The sequence below is a fragment of the Pleurodeles waltl genome, chromosome 9, assembly GCF_031143425.1.
Source record: "Pleurodeles waltl isolate 20211129_DDA chromosome 9, aPleWal1.hap1.20221129, whole genome shotgun sequence".
NCBI lineage: Eukaryota > Metazoa > Chordata > Amphibia > Caudata > Salamandridae > Pleurodeles > Pleurodeles waltl.
Genome location: NC_090448.1, coordinates 300,592,593 through 300,616,531, shown reverse-complemented (window position 1 = coordinate 300,616,531; position 23,939 = coordinate 300,592,593). Strand labels below are relative to the sequence as shown.

The following is a 23,939-nucleotide window of genomic DNA, read 5'->3' as shown; positions in this document are numbered from 1 at the left end:
ATACTGTTCAAACAGTAAATGAGAAATAAAAGGAACACTTCAAGGTAGTGTCACACAATTAATGTAAAGAAAGCAGAATAAATAATGCTTTAAAATATTAATGTTGAAAATAGAGAAACAAAGAAATAAAAAGAGAATTGGGGCAGGTGCTATGTGGTTGATTACGTACCCAGGTTCTGCCACATGCTGAAAAGTTCATACGCCATCATGACTCTCATATCCCCGTACCTGGAAACAACAAAAAGACTGGGTCACAAGCTTAATATTGTCAGAACTCTGAATGTGAACTCCTGCCACCTAGCCATGACATTTCTTCTTTTTCGTCTCTGACTGAACCCTAATTTCCTTCATCATTCACTTATGCGTGTATTTTGTCAAGCGTGCCATATATCTCTTGTTCGAAACTCAACTACATACTCATTGTGTGGGGTGTCTGATTTACTGGTCGTGACCCTTCGAGGTGGGGGCGTACCTGGAGCAGTGTCGCATTCTACCTCATGCGGCACCACTGAACTTGCATCTGTCTGTGTGTGACCGGACTTTGTGCCTCATTCCACGGAGGTACGGGATTGGAACTCTTCATGTGTGTCCAGAATTGTCTCGTGGGACTCGAGTCGTCGTGCACCAGATATTGTGCCTCATTCCAGAGAGGTACACTATTAGCACCATTCCGTTGGCGTTTGGAATTGTCTGGTGCGACTCAAGTCATCAAGCACAAGACGTTGTGTCTCATTCCAGTAAGGTACGGTGTTGAGAACTCTTTGTGTGTGGTTGGAATTGTCTGGTGCGACTCAAGTCATTGTGCACCAGACGTTGTTCTCTCTTCCAGAGAGGTGCAGACTATTTTTGTACTGGAGTGCCTGGCTTGGCCCGGCGCCACTGTGAACAGTTTGTGTCCCAATGTGACCCTCCCCAGTGCTTTGCAGACAAGGGCCTGCGGCAGAAGGCATGGTGTGGAGACCCCCGAGTGAGCTTCCAGAAGGGTGACCAAACCTCCATTTGTCAACTATTATCAATAGTGAGGTAACAGAGCACTCAGATAATGATATATGAATAATCAAAAATCAAAATATAGAAAAATATTTTACTGTGCTTTAATTTGACGAATACATTGAATAAGAAGAATACACTCATGTAGTTCAATGGAAAAACATCAATTTACATCGAACCCAACTTTCTCCTACGTTAATTTTACACATAGTATTATTCTTGGGATGAATGAAGATTTATATCCATCATAGTATGAGTGAAAGTTGTAATCTGTGTAAGTGTTCTTAGTCGAGTTGGAGATTCAGCCGACACATGTTTCGTTCTGAATAAGAGACTTCTTCAGGGCCGATAATGAAAGACAACAATATATTTTCAAACTCAAATGTTCACAAGTTAAACCATCTCATAGTGTTCCGACCTCTTAATATTTCATATATTTTAATCACCAAATCACCATTAGTAGAATCCACAAAGTCAAGAATTATTAACCAGCTATTTCATATGTTTTAATTATCAAATCACGAATTAGTATAATCCACAGAGTTAAGAATCATTAACCAGTGATAAAAGTATTTTCACACCGAAGAAAGTTCTAAAAAGTGCTGAAAAAACAAAGGAAAAGGAGACAGAATAATATAGTTTGTAATATAAGTCTAGACCACCCTTCTTGACGTTAAGAAAGTATGTCACCTGCTCCCAAATATTGAACGCGAGCATACCATTAATGGGTCAATAGTCATGCAACCAGATGGAGATCGACATCAGGAGATGCAAAGAATTAAGAGAGTTGTAGTGACCCAAATGTCCTAAGGTGACTCAATATGAATAAAACACGAATCATACCAATATCCTCTACCACAAATGTGTTACTCAAAGGTGAAAAAAAGTAAATATGAATCCTGATAGCCTGTATGATAACATGAAAAAAAGGAAAGTATATGTTCTTTCCTCAAAAAGACCATAAATAATTTTGCCAATAAATGCAATAAGGCTAACCACCCAATTCTGAAATATGTAAGTCAAAGAGCCTTCATAGGAAAAAATTAGAAAGACCCTCTTTTATATTCGAAGAGCAAGTTGAGTCATGTTTCCAATCAGTACTTGTCAGTAAAGTCATATGCCTGAATGTCTATGTAGCAACCAATGAAGAACCTTGGTAAGCCTCCTGGTTAACATCTCTCTATAAAAGTGGAAGAAAAGACAAAGTCTAAATCGTTCCGAAATCTCTCAACCAGAAAAATCAAACCCAAGAGTAAAATAATGAAGTGTAAAATAAAAGAGGGAAATACTGACTAACGCTCCAAAAACTGATGTCAAAAGCTCCCAGCAACCTATCTTATTAGCAATACATTTTGGTTCTTTATGTGAAGAGTGTTACTCTACTGAATGCGTTCCTCGAATACAATCATTCAAGCAAGTTCACCATGTGTATAATAAGGAGGAAGCAAAAAAGAAGGTCTGTTTCTCATTCAACCTTTAATAATTTTACCACAACCATTTCCGAATTCACACACAACTTTATTAAATCATATATTATCAATTCCATTTCAAAACTATTACTTACACAAAGAGCCAGCATATCCCTCAGCCGGTGAACGGTGCCTACTGTGCGTTCTGTCCACAGAGTGCGCATGCCGCAAAATCTTAAGTGGCGTTCAGGTTGTATGTATATTCTGTACGTTAGGTACATCTGGCACCAACAAACTCCTAGGCAATGACCCGACGCATGCATACGGCAGGCCAATACATCAAACCACTAGGGATGGGGATTTGTTCCTATAAGGTGGCCTATCCACCATTAAAGAAAGATCAATGACTTCCCTAAGTAGCTAAACGATAACATCTATCCTCTTTCAAAAAAGGGACACATTGTATATGATCAAATGTAACTCTGCAAAATCTGGAAAACATAGTAATCAAAAGACCAATAAATAAAAGAAAGAAAAAAGGTCATTTAAAAAATTGAAAAAGATAAAAATAAAAAATAAATATTTAAAAAAACAAAAAGGTTTACCAGAAAAGCAGTGATAGAAAGTATGGGGTGAACAATTAAATATAGGGTGCCAACCCAAACCAAGAAACATATTATACATCATGAACAAATCTTCTTGAAATAATAAAAGTAATCGCTTATCGTAACAAGGTTCATATAAAAAAAATGGAAATAATTATTGTATTTAAAAAAAATAATCCTCACACACAATCCATAAATGACAGTTGTATAGGCATTTTGATAGCATTAATGCTCATAAAAAATGATGAAGTTCAATATCTTGGTTCATACCTCTATCTATCCCCCGTAATTTGATAATCCATCTGGCCTCATATTTTCTCAAATCCATCAGCGATTACATCCTCTCAGGTGGGGACTCACATGGTTTATTCCCAAGAATTTAACAGTGGGAAATTCTGATACAATATGTTTTTCATTCCTGTGTCTAACTAATGGAGATGTCTTATCATTATTGCGTAATGCTCTCAAATGTTCTTGTATTCTTTCCTTAAGCTCCTGGGTTGTGCTACCTACATAAATAGCCCCACATGCACATAAGAGTACATACACTACAAATTTTGAATTACAATTTATAAAAGAATCAATCAAATAAGATTTACTCTCATTAAAACTGAAATGATGTGTTTTGTGAATCGCCAGCCTGCACATGGCGCAATTTCAACATTTAAAGAATCCTTTGGGGATATCTGGTAACCATGTTTTTACAGTGGCATCATGTAGAAGAGACAAAAAGCTGTTGCATATCAGATCCCTAGTGGTTTTGCCCCTCTTATGTATAATTTTTTTTTTTTTTTTAACAATCCATCAAAGTGTAACATCTGTACTAAGTATATGCCAATGTTTACATAGTATTTTATAGATAGCATTACTGTCCCTACAAAATAAAATATTGGTTGAGCCTAGTTGTTGTTTTTTTCCGTATGTTTCTTCAGAAGAGATGAACTTGAAACCCTGGCAATCTGAGTACTTGCTTGATTAATGATTTCCCTTGAATAGCCTCTTTGTCGAAATCTTTCTGAAAGACGTTCCAATTCTAGTTTGCACACTTCTTGGCCACTACAGTTTCTTTTAATTCTTAACTTTTCACCATATGGTATTGAGGATATCTGGCAGGCCGAATAAGCACTATTTGCCAGAAATAAAGAGTTCCATGCTGCAGGTTTACGATATAGTCTGGTCTGTACTTTATTACCATGACTTGAAATTTCAATGTCCAAAAGCCACCTGTGTAGCCTCAGCCGGGGAGCTATATAAAAGTACTGCAGTTCTCTGTATGTACACATTGCTGTTATGATCTGGAGTGCACTCTATATCTGTGTGATACTGAATAGGGGTAATCGCTAGGGTGCGTCTCGGGCTGACAATCCTTTGGCACTGCAATGGGTTGCTGGGAGAGAAAGTATTATTTTTCTCACGTGTACATACTGCTAATATCGTTTTAACTCAGTTGGGCCTAGTACTGCTAGTGATATTTCTAAATGTGATTTATGCTCAGATTTACATGATGTTCATTTTGTGTTAACTAATGTGTGCGTTGAATACAAACCTTATTTACATACACCTTGTGTGAAGTCTCTTTTGTGATGCTCTGTGTATTTTTTGTGTGGTAGTGCTGTGCCAGTGCTTTACACATTGCCCCTTTGATAAGCCTCACTGCTTTGTGGCAAGCTACCAAAGGGTGACAGCAGGTTACACAGTGAGTGTAATCACCCACCAATGACAGGAGTGGTAGGTTCTGCCTAGCTAGGGTCTCGCCTCAGCCAACCAGCCAACCAGAACGTGCCGTATCTAACACTAGTGAATACCAAAAGAGAGCCACCATTCCTAACATGATGAAATATTGGTACCGCAACAAGCTACACCATACACCAATTGTAATTAAAACTATGTTAAGAAAACATTTTTAATGCTCTAATTTGTAAATTAAAAAAGGTAAATAGTGGTTTTATATGAATTGTCTTAATAGGCTTAAGGTTCCTTGTCAAGGATTTTTTACACTATTAATTTTAAGGCAGCAGTAGTGTACCATATTTTCATTCTTATCTCACTTTGACAGTCACAAGGGAGCAACCATCCTGCTCCCTCAGATGACAGTCACCGGTGTCTTGAAGACCGAGAGTCCTTTGAGTCTCCAGGGCTTGCGCGATTAAGGTGCTACATGCTGCGAGTACCGCAATGTAAATGGCCTATCACCACTCAGAAAGGGCATATGAAAGAATGCTAATGCCAGAGAACAGAAATAATGACCATTGGAATGTGGATTGTTGTTCCATTGTCATTACGGTTGTTAGGCACTGCACTATTCCAGTTCATCTCCCCAAATTCTGCCCTGTATGTGGCCCCCACTCAGGTAGCATGCCCTAAAGAACTGCTTTTATGGTTGATTGTCCTTAGCTCTGGTGACCGAGCCAAATGAAGATTGCCTAGTTTTGCAAGACTTTGGCTCTGAGTATCACTCAGCAGTGAGGCACCTTCTCTAACAGACGGATACCTAAAATGATTTATCAAGCCTGGTGGCATAGTACATAGGAACAAAAAGAAATGTCTGAAGATGGACAGTTAAATACTGAACAGACAGAAGATGAGAGAGCTTTGGTTTGCTCTATCAATGCACTCCATGCAGATTTCAAGATGAAGACTGAGGGGGTCATTCTGACCCTGGCGGTAAAATCCGCCAGGGCCAACGACCGCGGGAGCACCGCCAACAGGCTGGCGGTGCTCCCTTGGGCATTCTGACCGCGGCGGTACAGCCGCGGTCAGAAACGGAAAACCGGCGGTGTACCGCCGCTTTTCCGCTGCCCTGGGGAATCCTCCATGGCGGCGCAGCTTGGTGCGCCGCCACGGGGATTCCGACCCCCATACCGCCATCCTGTTCCTGGCGGTTTTGGCCGCCAGGCACAGGATGGCGGTATGGGGTGTCGTGGGGCCCCTGGGGGCCCCTGCAGTGCCCATGCCAATGGCATGGGCACTGCAGGGGCCCCCGTAACAGGGCCCCACCAAGATTTTCAGTGTCTGCCATGCAGACACTGAAAATCGCGACGGGTGCAACTGCACCCGTCGCACCCCTTCCACTCCGCCGGCTCCATTCGGAGCCGGCATCCTCATGGAAGGGTGTTTCCCGCTGGGCTGGCGGGCGGCCTTCTGGCGGTCGCCCGCCAGCCCAGCGGGAAACCCAGAATACCCGCGGCGGTCTTTTGACCGCGCAGCGGTATTCTGGCGGTCCCAGCCAGGCCGGCGGCTTCCGCCGCCGGCCGGGGTCAGAATGACCCCCTGAATGTTTTGAGAGCGCTGGAGATGTCCGTGGAAGCCGGTGAACTTGTGGTGAGGAGTAGGACAAGACCGTGTATTTGTCTGGGGCAAGCTCAACGCATAACACAATAAAGTACACCATTTTATAGATGGAGATTGACTGCTAGAAGTGTTTTTTATGATCTGCTGTCTCCAGACAATTATGTGAGAATCACAAGGAGAGTGGGTCTTTAGCTCCACCCATATGTGGGAAGCCAGGACTACATGTTTAGATTGGGCAGAAGTTGTGTGCTTCCACAAAAAAAAGTGGTTGCCCTCCACACAGTTGTGATCCTTCTGTTTGGTTGCCTGGGCTTGAACTTTCAGGGGTACACAGATAACATTGTAATTCTATTAAAGTGTCTTAGATAGCTAGGAGCCATATGTACAAAACTATTTTGTGGTTGCAAAGGGGCCGATTTACATAATCCGCCCAATTGCAAATGCAAGCAAACATTTTGGTACCATGAATCCCAAATTGTGACTCGGTAACATGTTAACGGATCGCAGTCTTAAATTGCGAATACATACCAATTCATGGTAACCATTCACAAATGGGAAAGGGTCCCAAGTGACCCCATTCTGGTTGAGAATTTAAATAAAAATATTTTTAGGAGCAAGCATTGGGCCACAGATCCCTGCCTACTCTTCAAAAATTACACTAAAAAGTTTAATTATCTATTTTTTAAATACAACCGCCTTTAAGGCTGTATTAACCCCTTCTGTGCCCAGGACGTAATGGTTACGTCCTGAGGCACAATGCTGCTGTGCCCAGGACGTAACCATTACGTCCTGTGCACAGAGCCCAGAGGGAGCGCTCTCGCTCCCTCTGTGGGGTTCCCCCCCCACCCCCCCAAGTCAGGGATGGAAGGGGAAGCCCTTCCCCTCCCACCCCTGACCCCCCCAACCCCCCCTGTGACGTCAGCGCGCGAGCGCGCGCTGATTAGTCACAGGGTCTCCTCCAGCGCGATTGAAAAATAAATGCTTTTGCATTTCTTTTTCAATCCCATGGGGGAGGCCCCGAGAGGCTTCAAAGGGAAGGAAATGTATTTCCTTCCCTTTGAAGTCTCTCACAGGTTTCAAAAGCCGGATTGCTTGCAATCCGGCTTTTGAAACCCCACTAGACACCAGGGATTTTTTTTTTTTTCTTGAAATAGGCAAAAGGGAGCGACCCCTTGGGCAAGGGTCGCTCCCAGGGGGGCATTTTTTTAGGAAGGCCTTTTCTGCCCCCCCTGGGGGCAGAAACCTCTAGGCACCAGGGACCTTTTTTTTTTTTTTTTTTTTTTTGTGATGAATTCTTTTTTTTTAGGTGGGGAGCGATCCCTTAGGCAAGGGTCGCTCCCCTACGGGGCAATATATATTTAGGCCATTTCTGCCCCCCTTGGGGGCAGATTGGCCTATTTTGATAAGGCCAATCTGCCCCCAAGGGGGGCAGAAACCATTAGACACCAGGGAGTTTGTTTTTGCGCGCGAATGTCACGCAACAAAGCGACCCCTTTGGCAAGGGTCGCTCCCAGGGGGGGCAATTTTTTGGGAAGGCCTTTTCTGCCCCCCCTGGGGGGGCAGAAACCTCTAGGCGCCAGGGCAAATTTTTTTTGGGCTATTATTAGGCCGATCTGCCCCCAGGGGGGGAAGAAACCTCTAGGCGCCAGGGCAAATTTTTTTTTTGTGTTTTTTTTTGTTGTTCTTTTTTTTTTTTCGAGATGGGGAGCGACCCATCAGGCAAGGGTCGCTCCCCTGGGGGGCAAATTGTATTTAGACCATTTCTGCCCCCCTGGGGGCAGATTGGCCGATTTTAGGCAGAAACCACTAGGCACCGGGGATTTGTTTTTTGGCGCCAATGTCACGCAGGGGGAGCGACCCCGTAGGCAAGGGTCGCTCCCGGGGGTGGGGGGGTGGGGGTTGGGGGGGCCAAATTTATTTTAGGCCATTTCGGCCCCCCCGGGGGACAGATCGGCCTATTATTAGGCCGAACTGCCCCCGGGGGGGGGGGGGGCAGAAACCTCTAGGCGCCAGGGGAATTTTTCTTTTTTTTCTTTTTTTTTTTCTTTGTTTTTTTTTTTTAGAGATGGGGAGCGACCCATCAGGCAAAAGTCGCTCCCCTGGGGGACAACTTGTATTTAGGCCATTTCTGCCCCCCTTGGGGGCAGATTGGCTGAGTTTAGGTCAACCTGCCCCCAAGGATTGGCCGATTTTAGGCAGAAACCACTAGGCACCGGGGATTTGTTTTTTGGTGCCAATGTCACGCAGGGGGAGCGACCCCGTAGGCAAGGGTCGCTCCCGGCGGGGGAGGGTGGGGGTTAGGGGGGCAAATTTATTTTAGGGCATTTCTGCCCCCCCCCCCCTGGGGCCGGCTGAGCTACAGGCCAAACACCACAGGTAGGCACCTTGCAAAAAACACCTCTGTTTTCTGTGAAAAAATATGTTGTGTCCACGTTGTGTTTTGGGCCATTTCCTTTTGTGGGCGCTAGGCCTACCCACAGAAGTGATGTACCATTTTTATCGAGAGACTTAGGGGAACGCTGGGTGGAAGGAAATTTGTGGCTCCTCTCAGATTCCAGAACTTTCTGTCACCGAAATGAGAGGAAAAAGTGTTTTTTGGGCCAAATTTTGATGTTTGCAAAGGATTCTGGGTAACATAACCTGGTCAGAGCCCCGCAAGTCACCCCATCTTGGATTCCCCTGGGTTTCTAGTTTTCAAAAATGCACTGGTTTGCTAGGTTTCCTCAGGTGTCGGCTGAGCTACAGGCCAAAATCCACAGGTAGGCACTTTGCTAAAAACAGCTCTGTTTTCTGTGATATGTCCACGTTGTGTTTTGGGGCATATCCTGTCGCGGGCGCTAGGCCTACCCACACAAGTGAGGTATCATTTTTATCGGGAGACGTGGGGGAACGCTGGGTGGAAGGAAATTTGTGGGTCCTCTCAGATTCCAGAACTTTCTGCCACAGAAATGTGAGGAACATGTGTTTTTTTAGCCAAATTTTGAGGTTTGCAAAGGATTCTGGGTAACAGAACCTGGTCCGAGCCCCGCAAGTCACCCCTCCTTGGATTCCCCTAGGTCTCTAGTTTTCAGAAATGCACAGGTGTGGTAGGTTTCCCTAGGTGGCGGCTGAGCTAGAGGCCAAAATCTACAGGTAGTCACTTTGCTAAAAACAGCTCTGTTTTCTGTGATATGTCCACGTTGTGTTTTGGGGCATATCCTGTCGCGGGCGCTAGGCCTACCCACACAAGTGAGGTATCATTTTTATCGGGAGACGTGGGGGAACGCTGGGTGGAAGGAAATTTGTGGCTCCACTCAGATTCCAGAACTTTCTGCCACAGAAATGTGAGGAACATGTGTTTTTTTAGCCAAATTTTGAGATTTGCAAAGGATTCTGGGTAACAGAACCTGGTCCGAGCCCCGCAAGTCACCCCTCCTTGGATTCCCCTAGGTCTCTAGTTTTCAGAAATGCACAGGTTTGGTAGGTTTCCCTAGGTGGCGGCTGAGCTAGAGGCCAAAATCTACAGGTAGTCACTTTGCTAAAAACAGCTCTGTTTTCTGTGATATGTCCACGTTGTGTTTTGGGGCATATCCTGTCGCGGGCGCTAGGCCTACCCACACAAGTGAGGTATCATTTTTATCGGGAGACGTGGGGGAACGCTGGGTGGAAGGAAATTTGTGGCTCCTCTCAGATTCCAGAACTTTCTGCCACAGAAATGTGAGGAACATGTGTTTTTTTAGCCAAATTTTGAGATTTGCAAAGGATTCTGGATAACAGAACCTGGTCCGAGCCCCGCAAGTCACCCCTCCTTGGATTCCCCTAGGTCTCTAGTTTTCAGAAATGCACAGGTTTGGTAGGTTTCCCTAGGTGGCGGCTGAGCTAGAGGCCAAAATCTACAGGTAGTCACTTTGCTAAAAACAGCTCTGTTTTCTGTGATATGTCCACGTTGTGTTTTGGGGCATATCCTGTCGCGGGCGCTAGGCCTACCCACACAAGTGAGGTATCATTTGTATCGGGAGACGTGGGGGAACGCTGGGTGGAAGGAAATTTGTGGCTCCTCTCAGATTCCAGAACTTTCTGCCACAGAAATGTGAGGAACATGTGTTTTTTTAGCCAAATTTTGAGGTTTGCAAAGGATTCTGGGTAACAGAACCTGGTCCGAGCCCCGCAAGTCACCCCTCCTTGGATTCCCCTAGGTCTCTAGTTTTCAGAAATGCACAGGTTTGGTAGGTTTCCCTAGGTGGCGGCTGAGCTAGAGGCCAAAATCTACAGGTAGTCACTTTGCTAAAAACAGCTCTGTTTTCTGTGATATGTCCACGTTGTGTTTTGGGGCATATCCTGTCGCGGGCGCTAGGCCTACCCACACAAGTGAGGTATCATTTTTATCGGGAGACGTGGGGGAACGCTGGGTGGAAGGAAATTTGTGGCTCCTCTCAGATTCCAGAACTTTCTGCCACAGAAATCTGAGGAACATGTGTTTTTTTAGCCAAATTTTGAGGTTTGCAAAGGATTCTGGGTAACAGAACCTGGTCCGAGCCACACAAGTCACCCCTCCTTGGATTCCCCTAGGTCTCTAGTTTTCAGAAATGCACAGGTTTGGTAGGTTTCCCTAGGTGACGGCTGAGCTAGAGGCCAAAATCTACAGGTAGTCACTTTGCTAAAAACAGCTCTGTTTTCTGTGATGTGTCCACGTTGTGTTTTGGGGCATATCCTGTCGCGGGTGCTAGGCCTACCCACACAAGTGAGGTATCATTTTTATCGGGAGACGTGGGGGAACGCTGAGTGGAAGGAAATTTGTGGCTCCTCTCAGATTCCAGAACTTTCTGCCACAGAAATCTGAGGAACATGTGTTTTTTTAGCCAAATTTTGAGGTTTGCAAAGGATTCTGGGTAACAGAACCTGGTCCGAGCCACACAAGTCACCCCTCCTTGGATTCCCCTAGGTCTCTAGTTTTCAGAAATGCACAGGTTTGGTAGGTTTCCCTAGGTGGCGGCTGAGCTAGAGGCCAAAATCTACAGGTAGTCACTTTGCTAAAAACAGCTCTGTTTTCTGTGATGTGTCCACGTTGTGTTTTGGGGCATATCCTGTCGCGGGTGCTAGGCCTACCCACACAAGTGAGGTACCATTTTTATCGGGAGACTTGGGGGAACATAGATTAGCAAAACAAGTACTATTGCCCCTTGTCTTTCTCTACATTTTTTCCTTCCAAATATAGGAGTGTGTGTAAAAAAGACATCTATTTGAGAAATTCCCTGTAATTCACGTGCTACTATGGTCACCCCGGAATTCAGAGATGTGCAAATAACCACTGCTCCTCAACACCTTATCTTGTGCCCTTTTTGGAAATGCAAAGGTTTTCTTGATAGCAATTTTTTACTCCTATTATTTCAGCAAATTAATTGCTGTATACCCGGTATAGAATGAAAACGCACTGCAGGGTGCAGCTCATTTATTGGCTCTGGGTTCCTCGGGTTCTTGATGAACCTACAAACCCTATATATCCCCGCAACCAGAGGAGTCCAGCAGACGTAACGGTATATTGCTTTCGATAATCTGACATTGCAGGGAAAAGTTACAGAGTAAAAAGTAGAGAAAAATTGACGTTTTTTTCACCTCAATTTCAATATTTTTCTTTTTCAGCTGTTATTTTCTGTAGGAAACCCTTGTAGGATCTACACAAATGACCCCTTGCTGAATTCAGAATTTTGTCTACTTTTCAGAAATGTTTAGGTTTCTGGGATCCAGCATTGGTTTCATGACCATTCCTGTCACTGACTGGAAGGAGGCTGAAAGCACAAAAAATTGCACAAATGGGGTATGCCCCAGTAAAATGCCAAAATTGTGTTGAAAAATTGGGTTTTCTGATTCAAGTCTGCCTGTTCCTGAAAGCTGGGAAGCTGCTGAGTTTAGCACCGCAAACCCTTTGTTGATGCCATTTTCAGGGGAAAAACCACAAGCCTTCTTCTGCAGCCACTTTTTCCAATTTTTTTGAAAAAAACGAAATTTTCACTGTATTTTGGCCAATTTCTTGGCCTCCTTCAGGGGAACCCACAAAGTCTGGGTACCTCTAGAATCCCTAGGATGTTGGAAAAAAAGGACGCAAATTTGGCTTGGTTAGCTTATGTGGACAAAAAGTTATGAGGGCCTAAGCGCGAACTGCCCCAAATAGGCAAAAAAAGGCCCGGCACAGGAGGGGGAAAAGGCCTGGCAGCGAAGGGGTTAAGAAAAAGATTGTTTATTAAAAAGCAATCACAGACATGGTGGTCTGCTAACCCCAGCAGGTCACCATCCCTGTGATGAATATTCATGGGGTATGTCGATTTGTGACCCACAAATAATTGCTATTTAATAGATGCAAGCTATCTCACATTACAAATTGCAATTTATTAATTGCAATTTGGTAAAAATCACAAGTCTAGATTTTTTTACATATGGCCCTCGGTAATTGATGATGTTTTTCTCTGGCAGTAGCACAGATGAGAAAAGGGCAGTCATTACTCTACTTGGAGTTTTAGGTATGGCTCGACAGTGCAACTGTCACCTGATCTTTTAACCTACACCAATATTATTCTTAAGTTATTTTTCACATAAGTATCTAGCCATTCCTATGCTATATAAATGTTATGCTCCACATTACCATACAATATTCCTTTAAATCCATAACTATTGGTATTACCATTGCCTGTCTGCTTTTCTTTTCTCACTCAATATGAGAATGAGGCTGCTTAGATCAGTTTTCAGTGTGCTGCTGACAGTTGTTAACAGTGACAAATCTGAGTAGAAGTGACTTCAGTATCTAACAGAAAATATAATTCTTGAACTTTGGCAGCCCAGCTCATGGGTACTGCAGTCGGGATGCCTAAAGTAAAATACCTAGCGCACCCCAGACCCGAAAGAAGCATATGGAGCAGTTGTGTGGGCTGGATTGTGGTAGTAGAACACAAGATATTTGAGCATAACAATCCTGTTAATGTTTGCACCACAGCCCAGATCTACCCGAGGATCTCCCATAAACAGCTGCATTGTGCATATCGCACCTTTCCACTGCATCCACTGACGGCAGCCTTCTACTGACTATGCAGTGGCCCAGACACCTTAGAAGCAGAAGGACTCTTTTACTTCTGCAGCCACCTAGTAGATAGAGGATAATGGGGAGGTAGGGTAAAGAGGGTGTAATAGTCAAAAAGTAAAAATGGGAACAGTGAGAGGGAGATTCAGAGGTAGGAGTAAATGGACACTGGTTGGATTGAGGTAGAGGCAAAGCAAATTGATATCCAGATTAACAAAGTCACCAAGAGAACTGCTAGACTAAACCGACAAGGCAGATGAGGGAGAAAATTGAGCAGTCAGGAGAAAGAATGAAGCAGAGAGGTTGAGAAAGTGTAAACAGAGAGACTAGGGAAGACCAAATGAAATAAGGTGAGAGACTCCATGAAGACTACAGACAGCTGATTCTAAAGAAACTTCAAAATGGAAAAAAGTGCTAGGGATAAGAGAGTGACAACAGGAGTGTAGGTGAGGGAGGCAGAGAAGGCACCAGAAGGGACAGAGAAGTAAACAAGAAGGAGATGGACTCAATGAATACATGAACATGACTGAGGTTGGCAGAGTGAGAACTGGTGTGTAAGACAGAAAATAAGACACTGGGAGAGCAAGGGTGGAGGTAGACAAAGGGGTACAAGTAGGGAGGGGTCAATTTGTGAGATTGCTTCCCAGAAGGGGTCCCATGTGGGAAATGGCACTAATGCAGAACTGCTTCAGTAAGAGAGACAATGAGAGTCACTCTAAGAAGAAAGATATCTTCCTCTGGAATTTCCTCTGTAAAGGGAAACCATAGATGCAGTATTACAAAGAGGCAGGTGAGGGGAGACTGCATCCCTAAAGGTGGGTCTTTCTACATGCTGGTGTCTTCCTGCCATTTTTGCTGGGTGAGCTAATGGAAAGTATGCCAACAGAAGAGCCGTTGAAGAGAGAGAGAGAGAGCCATTGTTGGTGATAAAATAATCAATGAAAACTGTTATGGTGGCAGAATGCCTTAAAGTTCACCTTACTGTGTGAATACAGGAGAGTGGGCACTCCTGAGTTCCATTTCAGGAGGGAGCGGAAATTAGAATGTTATTTTTATTGTGTATTGTATTCCACAGAATGCTTGCTTGCACTGTGCATTTCAAGGTGTAGTGAGTGGTCACATAAATCTTGACATGTACTGTTCACACACCTTGAAAACATAACTAAGGTGATGCACACTCATAATGGATAAATATAGGAGTCTAATGATAATGCTTGCATTGAGCTGGCAGGCAACCTGAACACACCTTTTTGAAACAAATGAGTGGGTAAAGAGACGATTCTGAAACTGTGTAACTTGTTTGGTAGGGGTTTGAAATTGAGGCTCGATGTCCGTTACTCTGGCTGACAAAGTAGTGAGACACCAGTTATGTGTTGTGTTCTTGCATAAATGTGCACACCCTTTTCTAGATAATGGCTACCTTTGCAAGAAATTTTAATCAAGACCAGTTCCTGTTCTTCAGGCAAGTGCTTGTAACTTCAGGTAATTCCATTTTGAATGTTTGCACAAAACCAGTGCTCCAGTTATCCAACACAGTGGTATATATGTGATCAATAGTGAGGAATAGACGGATGACCCAGCGCAGTCAAAATTCAACTCTGACCTGCCTTTTTAAGCATATCTCTGACCCAGAGCTCAACCCACCGAGTGACATTAAAAGATTACTAGATTCATGTGCCTCACAGCATTCCAATTCTCCAGGACATATGAGCAGCATCTGGGTGGTGTCTGGCACAAACTGCCTGAAAGCATGAGAGTTAGCACCCGGGCAATCAAGGCACAGAAGGACAGTACTCATACCAAGATCATACACTTTGTTCACGATCTTTCATGTTTGATCATCCTTCCCTGGCCTATTATAGGCCTGCCTCTCAGCCCCTCCGAAAAAGTAAACTTTAAACTTAAAGCTAGGCCCCTGGTACACACACACACACACAAAAAGACATAGGCCCTCATTGTTAGAAATGGGGTCTTTGGTTGACAGACAGGTTACCCCCGTTCAAGCAAGGACCCTAACTTTAGTCAGGGTAAAAGAGAATCACCCTCAGCTAACCCCTGCTTACCCCTTTGGTAGCTTAGCAGAGCAGTAGGCTTAACTTCAGAGTGCTAGGTGTAAAGTATTTGTACCAACACACACAGTAACTTAATGAAAACACTACAAAATGACACAACACAGGTTTAGAAAAATAGGAAATATTTAAACAAAACAAGACCAAAACAACAAAAATCCACAATATACAAGTCAACTTATCAATTAAAAAGCAAAAAGAGTCTTTATGTATTTTAAAACACACACTAACAATGTTAGTGTGAAAATGTACCTTGGGTGTGTCAAAAATAACCCTGCACGGGTGAGTATGCGTCAAAAAGGGCTTGCGATGCGTCCATTTCACTCACGAGCGAGACCTTCTGTTGTTTCTCCTTTCGTCAGGTCGGGCGTGTCATTTCTTCTTTCTGCAGGAGAGCAATGCGTCGATCCGTTCAGCACTCTTGGGTCCGGGCAGGCCTTGCGTTGTTTTTACATGCCCAGCGGTACTTGCGTCAGAAATCCAGCCACACGATGATCCGAAAACCACACAGTGCAGGTTGCGATCTCACCAGCCTCCGTCAGCGATGCTGTGCGTCGTTTCTCCAACTCAGTGCGTCGATTCTTCGGTCGCGTTGCAGGCAAGCATCGATTCTCACCTGCAAAGCTGGAGGCGTGTCGATTTTTCAGCCACAGATCGGAGTCGCGTCGATCTTTTCCCCGCACAGCGTTCTGTGTGTGGATTTCTTCCTCTTAGGCTGCCAGCTTCTCTCTTCAGGGTCCCAGGAACTGTGTGGGCACCACATGGCAGAGTAGGAGTCTCTCCAGAGACTACAGTTGCTGGCAGAGAGAAGTCTTTGCTGTCCCTGAGACTTCAAACAGGAGGCAAGCTCTAAATCAATCCCTTGGAGATCTTCACAAGATGGAAGGAACACAAAGTCCAGTTTTTGCCCTTTTACTCTGGCAGAAGCAGCAACTGCACAATAGTTCCACAAAGCACAGTCACAGGCAGGGCAGCTCTTCTTCCTCAGCTCTTCAGCTCTTCTCCAGGCAGAGGTTCCTCTTGGTTTCCAGAAGTGTTCTAAATTCTGTGGTTTTGGGTGCCCTTCTTATACCCAATTTCTCCTTTGAAGTAGGCCTACTTCAAAGCAAAGTCTCTCTTGATTGTAAAATCCTGCCTTGCCCAGGCCAGGCTCCAGACACTCACCAGGGGGTTGGAGACTGCACCTTTCAGGTGTGAGTGACCACTCCTCCCCTCCCTCCCTCCCTCCTAGCACAGATAGCTCATCAGTAAATGCAGACTACACCCCAGCTCCCTTTGTGTCACAGTCTAGTGTGAGGTGCAAGCAGCCCAACTGTCAAGCTGACCCAGGCAGGGAATCCAAAAACAGGCAGAGGCACAGAAATGGTATAAGAAAGAAAATGCTCACTTTCTAAAAGTGGCATTTTCAAACACACAATCTTAAAATCAACTTTACTAAAAGATGTATTTCTAAATTGTGAGCTCAGAGACACCAAACTCCAAGTCTATCCGCTCCCAAAGGGAATCTACACTTTGATCATATTTAATGTTAGGCCCCATGTTAACCTATGAGAGGGATAGGCCTTGCAACAGTGACAAACACATTTAGCAATATTTCACTGTCAGGACATGTAAAACACATTACTGGGGGCTACCTAGGGCCTACCTTAGGGGTGCCTTACATGTAAGAAAAGGGAAGGTTTAGGCCTGGCAAGTGGGTACACATGCCATGTCGAATTTACAGTTAAAACTGCACACACGGACACTGCAATGGCAGGTCTGAGACATGATTATAGAGCTACTAATGTGGGTGACACTACCAGTGCTGCAGGCCCACTAGTAGCATTTGATTTACAGGCCCTGGCACCTCTGGTGCACAGAAGGCTGACCTTCCCTCTCTCTCCTCCCTCTCACAGGCTCCGGTGTTACTTCACCACCCGGACCAATAAACCTGAGGTTGTGGTGTCTCTGGAGACAGTAGTAGGTCCATGGCTCTGGATAGCTTTTTGTCAGCCCCACCCTTTTGTCAGCTCATTACAGGGGAGGGGGACCAGTGAACCCTGGTGATCCCACCCTACCCAGTGACGATTTGGAAAAGGGGCAGTCCCGCTGATAAACATCAGTCTTGGGCAGCACAGGACTTAACCATAAAGCACCCATGCTGCATTCAATCAGTGAGGGTGCCCTGCAGGTCGGCCCTGGGTAACTTACAACACAGCACATGCTTGTCCGTCAAGTTTGCCCTGACTGCCTGACCTTCGCACAGAGTGTTGGTTCTAAAAGTAGAGAGTGATAATGAAATTGAAAACAATAGGAGGCAGGAAGGGGGTTTGGGCATAGAGCCCCACATCCCATACTAATTGTATCGACCTTGGGTGGCTCAGCAGCAGAAAAGTACAAAATCACACAAGTTGAGTTGGTGACAGCTCTTTATTGCCACAATATACAACAGTAGTACATGGTGTGCCGCGGACCTGAGATGTTCCCTGCTTCCTGCTTAATGCTCCTAGTATATATTGTCCCCTTCCTGCTCCACCCCATGACCAGAAGCGGTGTCCGCTTCCACAGCAGTGACCAGTGTGTGAGTAGGGTCCTAGTGCCCTGCCTCACTCTGGCACTGCAACACTAATGAGCCACCCAGGGTGAAGGTAGAGGAAAAAAATAGAAAGCTTGCTTTGTTGGATGGCTAGAGCACAGCAAGGAGTGGAGAAAACAGCCACCATGGATCAAGCCTCTCAGGATTCGACGTAGGAAGCCTGAGGTTTGAAAGAAACAGCACTCAGAAACAATTGAGTCACTAGAATACCTGAAAAACATGAAATGTCAGTATACCGAGGCCGGAGCTGTACAGAAGAAGGATCTTAAGGGGCAGGGTAAGAATCACACCAACTAGAATAGTGAAACAACGAGGGCAACCAATCCCAGGGCAGTTTAGTAAGTATCAGTACCTGAACCATGTGCCACACAAATTCTTGTCTGTATGGTTCCCACTGACGTTGTTTTTCTTCTTCCTGCTCTCTTTCATTTTCCTTGCTTCTGAACTTCTTTCCTCAGCATTGTTACATGTTTGCCTAAAAAAACTTTTTACCAGAATTCATCTAATCCAGAGTTCTGCTGTTCCTTGACTTTGAGGTCCTGGTTTTTCCAAAGCTGCCTCTTTTTTCTGGTACTACCTACAATTATTATGGGCTATCGTCATTGGAGTATCAAGTAAGACTTTAATAATGTGAAAGGGGATTGAGGCTTATATATGATCTATACCTACATTCACAGTGAAATCTGATAAGGTTCCAATACATAATTAAAAATGAAGAATCATAATACTAATCATTAACTTTAGAATGATTCACTAGGCCTAAAATTTGTCGTTGCTTCAACATTTAAAAACATGCTCTGATCTCTGTCTAACCCATGCTGCATGACTTGCGAAACTTGCCAGCTTGGCACAATTTTCTTTTGGGGGATGTTTCGTCTATAACCTCTTCTTGACTTATAAAATGATACAACTTTCTTTAAGATAATAGAACCATTATTACTTACACTCTTACCCACCCACTAAACCACTTTAGAATGCTCTGATGTGTATTTAGAAAATAACCTTTTTACTTAAGTTGAAACATTAACAGGACATGAATGATGTGAAACGAGTGGGTGTTATGCATGTAAGATTTTTCTTGATGATTGACCGATTGAGAGAGAGATAGACTGAGAGGTGATGACTGTGACTGACCACTAATTCTTGCCACTGCTGCTGTTTGAGCTGAGAGGATAGGCCACTAGATAACATTATCCGAACGATATAAAGGGTGTGAGGTGAAGTTTTGGAGAGGCCATACTAAGCTTATTAGTTTAAGGGAGTAGGATCAAACTTAGAAAAAGCTTGTGGGACCTGTCTAGTTGAAGAACTGTTAGATACAACTGAGTTAACTATTCTGCTGCAGAGATAGTGTTAAGTACCAGAGAGAGTATATAAATTGCTTCAGAATAGTATGGTAGCTGTAAGCACATGAGACAGATAACTGTGAGAACCTTGGTTAATGTAACAGACTAACTTTCCAAGCCTAAGAGACAGTATCATTCAGACATCTACAGTTGTGGGATGAATACAAATAGAGTAGGGACAGATTCAGGACACTCTTCATGTGTTTCTATAACTTGAGATTGTGATCAATGAAAACTATATTAATTCTTCAAAATAAATAATTTGAAAACTATTAAAACTCTCCTTATTGACTCTTAAAGAAGTCAATTGTCAATTAAGTGATTGTTATTGTAGCTGAAGAAATTCTTCAGCAACTCTCAGATAAAGATCCATACTGAGGGTCCAGTTAAAGTAAGTAAGGGGGACATTGCACCCAGCAAATATACTGTGTATTTCTCACAGACACACCATAACAAGAGTCTATATTACTCATGGAAATAGTCTATAGCTGAAGAAGGAGGCTGTGAGGATGAGCTGAGACCTCTCTTCTCTCTTCATCCTTGTACCCTATTCCCCATTTTCCTAGATAGATTACGTTATGGCGGCGGTTCACACTCTCCACCCTGTTCCTAGTCTCTTTTGTACGGAGGATTGGAGAATTATCATCTGAATTTTAACTCACATTCAAACCAAAAAGGAAATATCTTCCAATAATCCAAGATTATTCCAGGATGTGGGCCAGTTCAGGGTGCAGCCCCCAGAGTAGGCTGCTAGGCGAATTGAGGCAATGTTTCCCTGCAGGAAGGTTATTTTGGTGCAATACCCTATGTTTTTTGCAAGGTGGTTATTTTTTTCTGATTGTTTCACAAATTATAAAACACCAGCTTCTAGGAGACTTGGTGGGGGTGAGGGGAAGGGAACCAAGTGGGTGGTAAGTAGGGTAAAATGTTTTTGAGAAGAATGTATGAGAAACATACTGGCTATATGGGACACTGTATCCATATATTCCTTGTCTTCGTTATATACTGGTGCATTTAATAACATTTCTTCCTAGGGAGTTAGTGCTGGAGCAAAATACCAAAATTAACAAAATGCTGAAGGATATCAAAACTCCGGGCCTCAAGATCCTGCATCTGTGAGATTTGCTAAAAAATGAATTGACTGCCAGTGCATGAACAGCTTTATGTGAGACCCACCATAGCATGTTGTGAGTATACTCATGAATCTGAGACTGGAGCACGGTTTTTCCTAAAGAATCTGCAAGGACAAGCATCCAGTAGAAGTTTTTAGTAGGGTTTTTTATTTTATATTTTTCAAAGCACCATTCTACTTGATTGTCAGAAGAATGTTTGCTACTAAGTGCCATCAGAATTATAGCCCATGGACAAGTCTGTGCAACAGGCCAAAGAATAATTTGTTTTGAGAGATTGAGAGAGGCAACTTCTTGGTTCCTATAATGGGCATAAAGCTCTCGGACTTTCAGAACCTGGTCCATCAGACTTATAGATGACCATAATGCCAACTGAGTTGTCAATACAGTTACCAGGGCATGCAGAGAATACCAATAGTACCAGCATTGGACAGAAAGCTCTTACTTGTCTAGGATTTTCTTGCGCTTGTTCGCTGTGCAAGATTCCAGTTGCAGGCTGGGCTGGTTAATGAAGAGAACAGCCAGGCTGAAGTAGGAGTTCCACACCTGAAACAAATCACACAATTGTAAGGTTTCCTCTAAATATAGAACAAAATGTACGTCCAATTTTTAACAAGCAACCCTCACTTCACATTTTTTTTTTCAGAGTTTTGCATCTATTTCAAGGCCAGCGGAATTATGCCATTCACCTGCAACACTTTCCACATAATCCACCATCTGTTGAACAATTTGCCGATTTTACCAAGAACGTGTTGAAAAGTAAACGCAGAAAAGGATTTAACGGTAAACGGATCTAAAGCACCACTAGTGGGACCACACAGTTCACCTTTCATTTTGCTTATTGTTTTCTTAATATTAAGCTAGTACTACTGAGATAAAAAAAATTCAAACAGTATTAATTTGTATTAAAATGAAAACTAGGCAAATAAAACTGCAATTCAATGTGCCGCATTGAGAACTTTCTGCAGCATAATTTAGCCAATCCTGCTACATAATTTGGTCATTCAGTACTGCATAACTAGAATTGCATTGATGTATGCATGTATACATGAAGTATCTGTACGTTGTGTGACTAGTTGAAAGCCAGTGGAGTAATGTACATTGACAAATGCATAAATACTGTCAACTAGTGACTGGAAACATAGAATGAGCACAAGTGGACTGCTACTGAGTCGTAGTGTTCCCTAAAGCGATGCGTCTTCATCGCTTTTCTAAATTGGAGCAGAGTTTGAGAGGTCCTGATGGATCTTGGGTGTCATTCCAGATGCTGAGTGCAGAGGTGGGGAGGGCCTCCTGCCTTATTTCAACGCTTGTAATTCTCCCGAGAGAGAAAATTCAAGGTTTAGGTAACACTGGAGCACTTGGTTATATTATCCTCTGCATTTTCATTAAAACAATGTCAATTAATCTTGCTACAGTTAACAAAGGATGTTAATCTAAATAAATCCCAGTAGCCATTGAACAGTGACAGAAGACAACTTTTGCTGTCATTAAGACCATTTGGGCATGCAGCTGTGGTGCATATGGGACTAGTGAAAAACCCAATGAAATGCCAACGTCCTCCTTTTGTGGGTTTGACTCTCAGAGGTGGTGGGTTGAAGCGGTCAAGTCTTACTCTTGGCAAGTGATGTAAATTACGACACTCAGTTACCATCAACATTTAAATAGCATGCAATAAATAGATGGTCCAGTGAATTCAGCTCTAGATATTAGAAGAAAGGAGGACTTTTATTTAGACAAAGTCCTTATCACACTGAAAAAAGTAGACACCATCTAATGAATGGACCAAAGGTCTCTTCTCAGGTCCATTCTTTGCAAACAATAACAAATGATGGACGGAATGTGGAACCAATCAAACATTCACCCCCAGTCAGAGATCTGAGTTTAATCCATCAATTCCTATGCTCACCATGCCACCCCAGTATGGGCCCAGCCATATGCAAAACAATCTTGTCCTTGTTCCTAATGGGAATAGTCCAGCCCAACCTGCCAGGCCAGGTCCTTCCTGGACCAGAAACAAGCATCCTGTGATCGGTTTCAAGGTATCACCCTGCATCAGCCAGGCTAGCTTGAATCCAGTGGCAAAGTGAGCCTGGGACCCACGTCTGAGCATATCCGGCACACTTATGGCGACAAAAGCAAAAAAACGCAAATGATGGACGGAAGGCGGAACCAATCAAACATCCACCCCCAGTCACAGAGCATCAATCCTTTTGCTCATCATGCCACCCCAGTTTGGACCCAGCCATTTACAAATCAGTCTTGAACCTGTTTCCCATGGGAACAGTCCAGCCCGAACTTCCAGGCCAGGTCCTCCCTGGACCAGAAACAAGCATCCTGGGACCGGTTTCATGGTATCACCCTTCATCAGCCAGGGTAGCTTGAATCCAGTGGCACAATGAGCCCAGGACCCACGTCTGGGCATAACCGGTGCATTTATGGCAACAAAAGCAAACAAACACAAATGATGGATGGAATGGGAAACTAATCATACATTTACCCCCAGTCACAGATTTGGGTTTAATCCATCTATTCTTTTGCTCACCATGTCTCCCCAGTTTGGACCCAACCATATACAAATCAGTCTTATCCTATTCCTCATGGGAACAGCCAGCCCGAACTGCCTGGCCAGGTCCTTCCTGGACTGGAAACAAGCATTCTGGGACCGGTTACAGGGTATCACCCTTCATCAGCCAGGCTCGCTTGAATTCAGTGGCACAGTGAGCCTGGGTCCCACGTCTGGGCATACCTGGCACACTTATGGCAACAAAAGCAAACAAACACAAATGATGGATGGAATGCGGACCCAATCAAACATTTTCCCCACTCACAAATCTGGGTTTAATCAAACAATTCTTTTGCTCACCCTGCCACCCCAGTTTTGACCCAGCTGTATGCAAATCAGTCTTGACCATGTTCACCATGGGATGTTTGTTTCCAGTCCAGAGAGGACGTGGCTTGGAAGTTCGGGCTGAATTGTTCTCATGGGGAGCAGGGTCAAGACTGATTTGCCTATGGCTGGGTCCAAACTGGAATAGCATGGGTAGCAAAAAAATAATGGATTTAGGCCCAGATTTCTGTACTGGGGGTGAATGTTTGACATTATCCAGAATTCCGTCCATCGCTTGTTCTTTTTGCATTTGTTGCTCTAAGTGGGAAGGGTACGCCCAGACGGTGGGGTCCCTTGCTCCCCACATGCTACTGGAATCAAGCGAACCTGGCTGATACCTTGAAAGCGGTCCCAGAATGCTTGTTTCCAAGCTTGGCAGTTTGGGCTGGACTGCTCCCATAGGAAGCAGGGTCAAGACTGAATTGCATATGGATGGGTCAAACTGGGATGGCATGGGTAGCAAAAAAACTATGGATTTAGGACCAGATTGCTGTACTGGGGGTGAATGTTTGACATTGTTCTGCATTCTGTCCATCACTTGTTCTTTTTGTATTTGTTGCCCTAAGTGGGAAGGGCATGCCCAGAC

General features: G+C 44.0%; 1 protein-coding gene across 1 annotated transcript in view; it reads right to left on the bottom strand.

The window, feature by feature from the left end:
* DOCK3 (dedicator of cytokinesis 3) overlaps positions 1 to 23,939 on the bottom strand; it is a 1,331,886-nt gene that overhangs the window by 177,223 nt on the left and 1,130,724 nt on the right. The window contains exons 30-31 of the mRNA XM_069206772.1: positions 20,909 to 21,009; positions 170 to 228 (exon numbers count right to left, since the gene is read on the bottom strand). Coding sequence (XP_069062873.1) covers positions 170 to 228; positions 20,909 to 21,009 — 160 coding nt within the window. The remainder of the gene's footprint in view (positions 1 to 169; positions 229 to 20,908; positions 21,010 to 23,939) is intronic.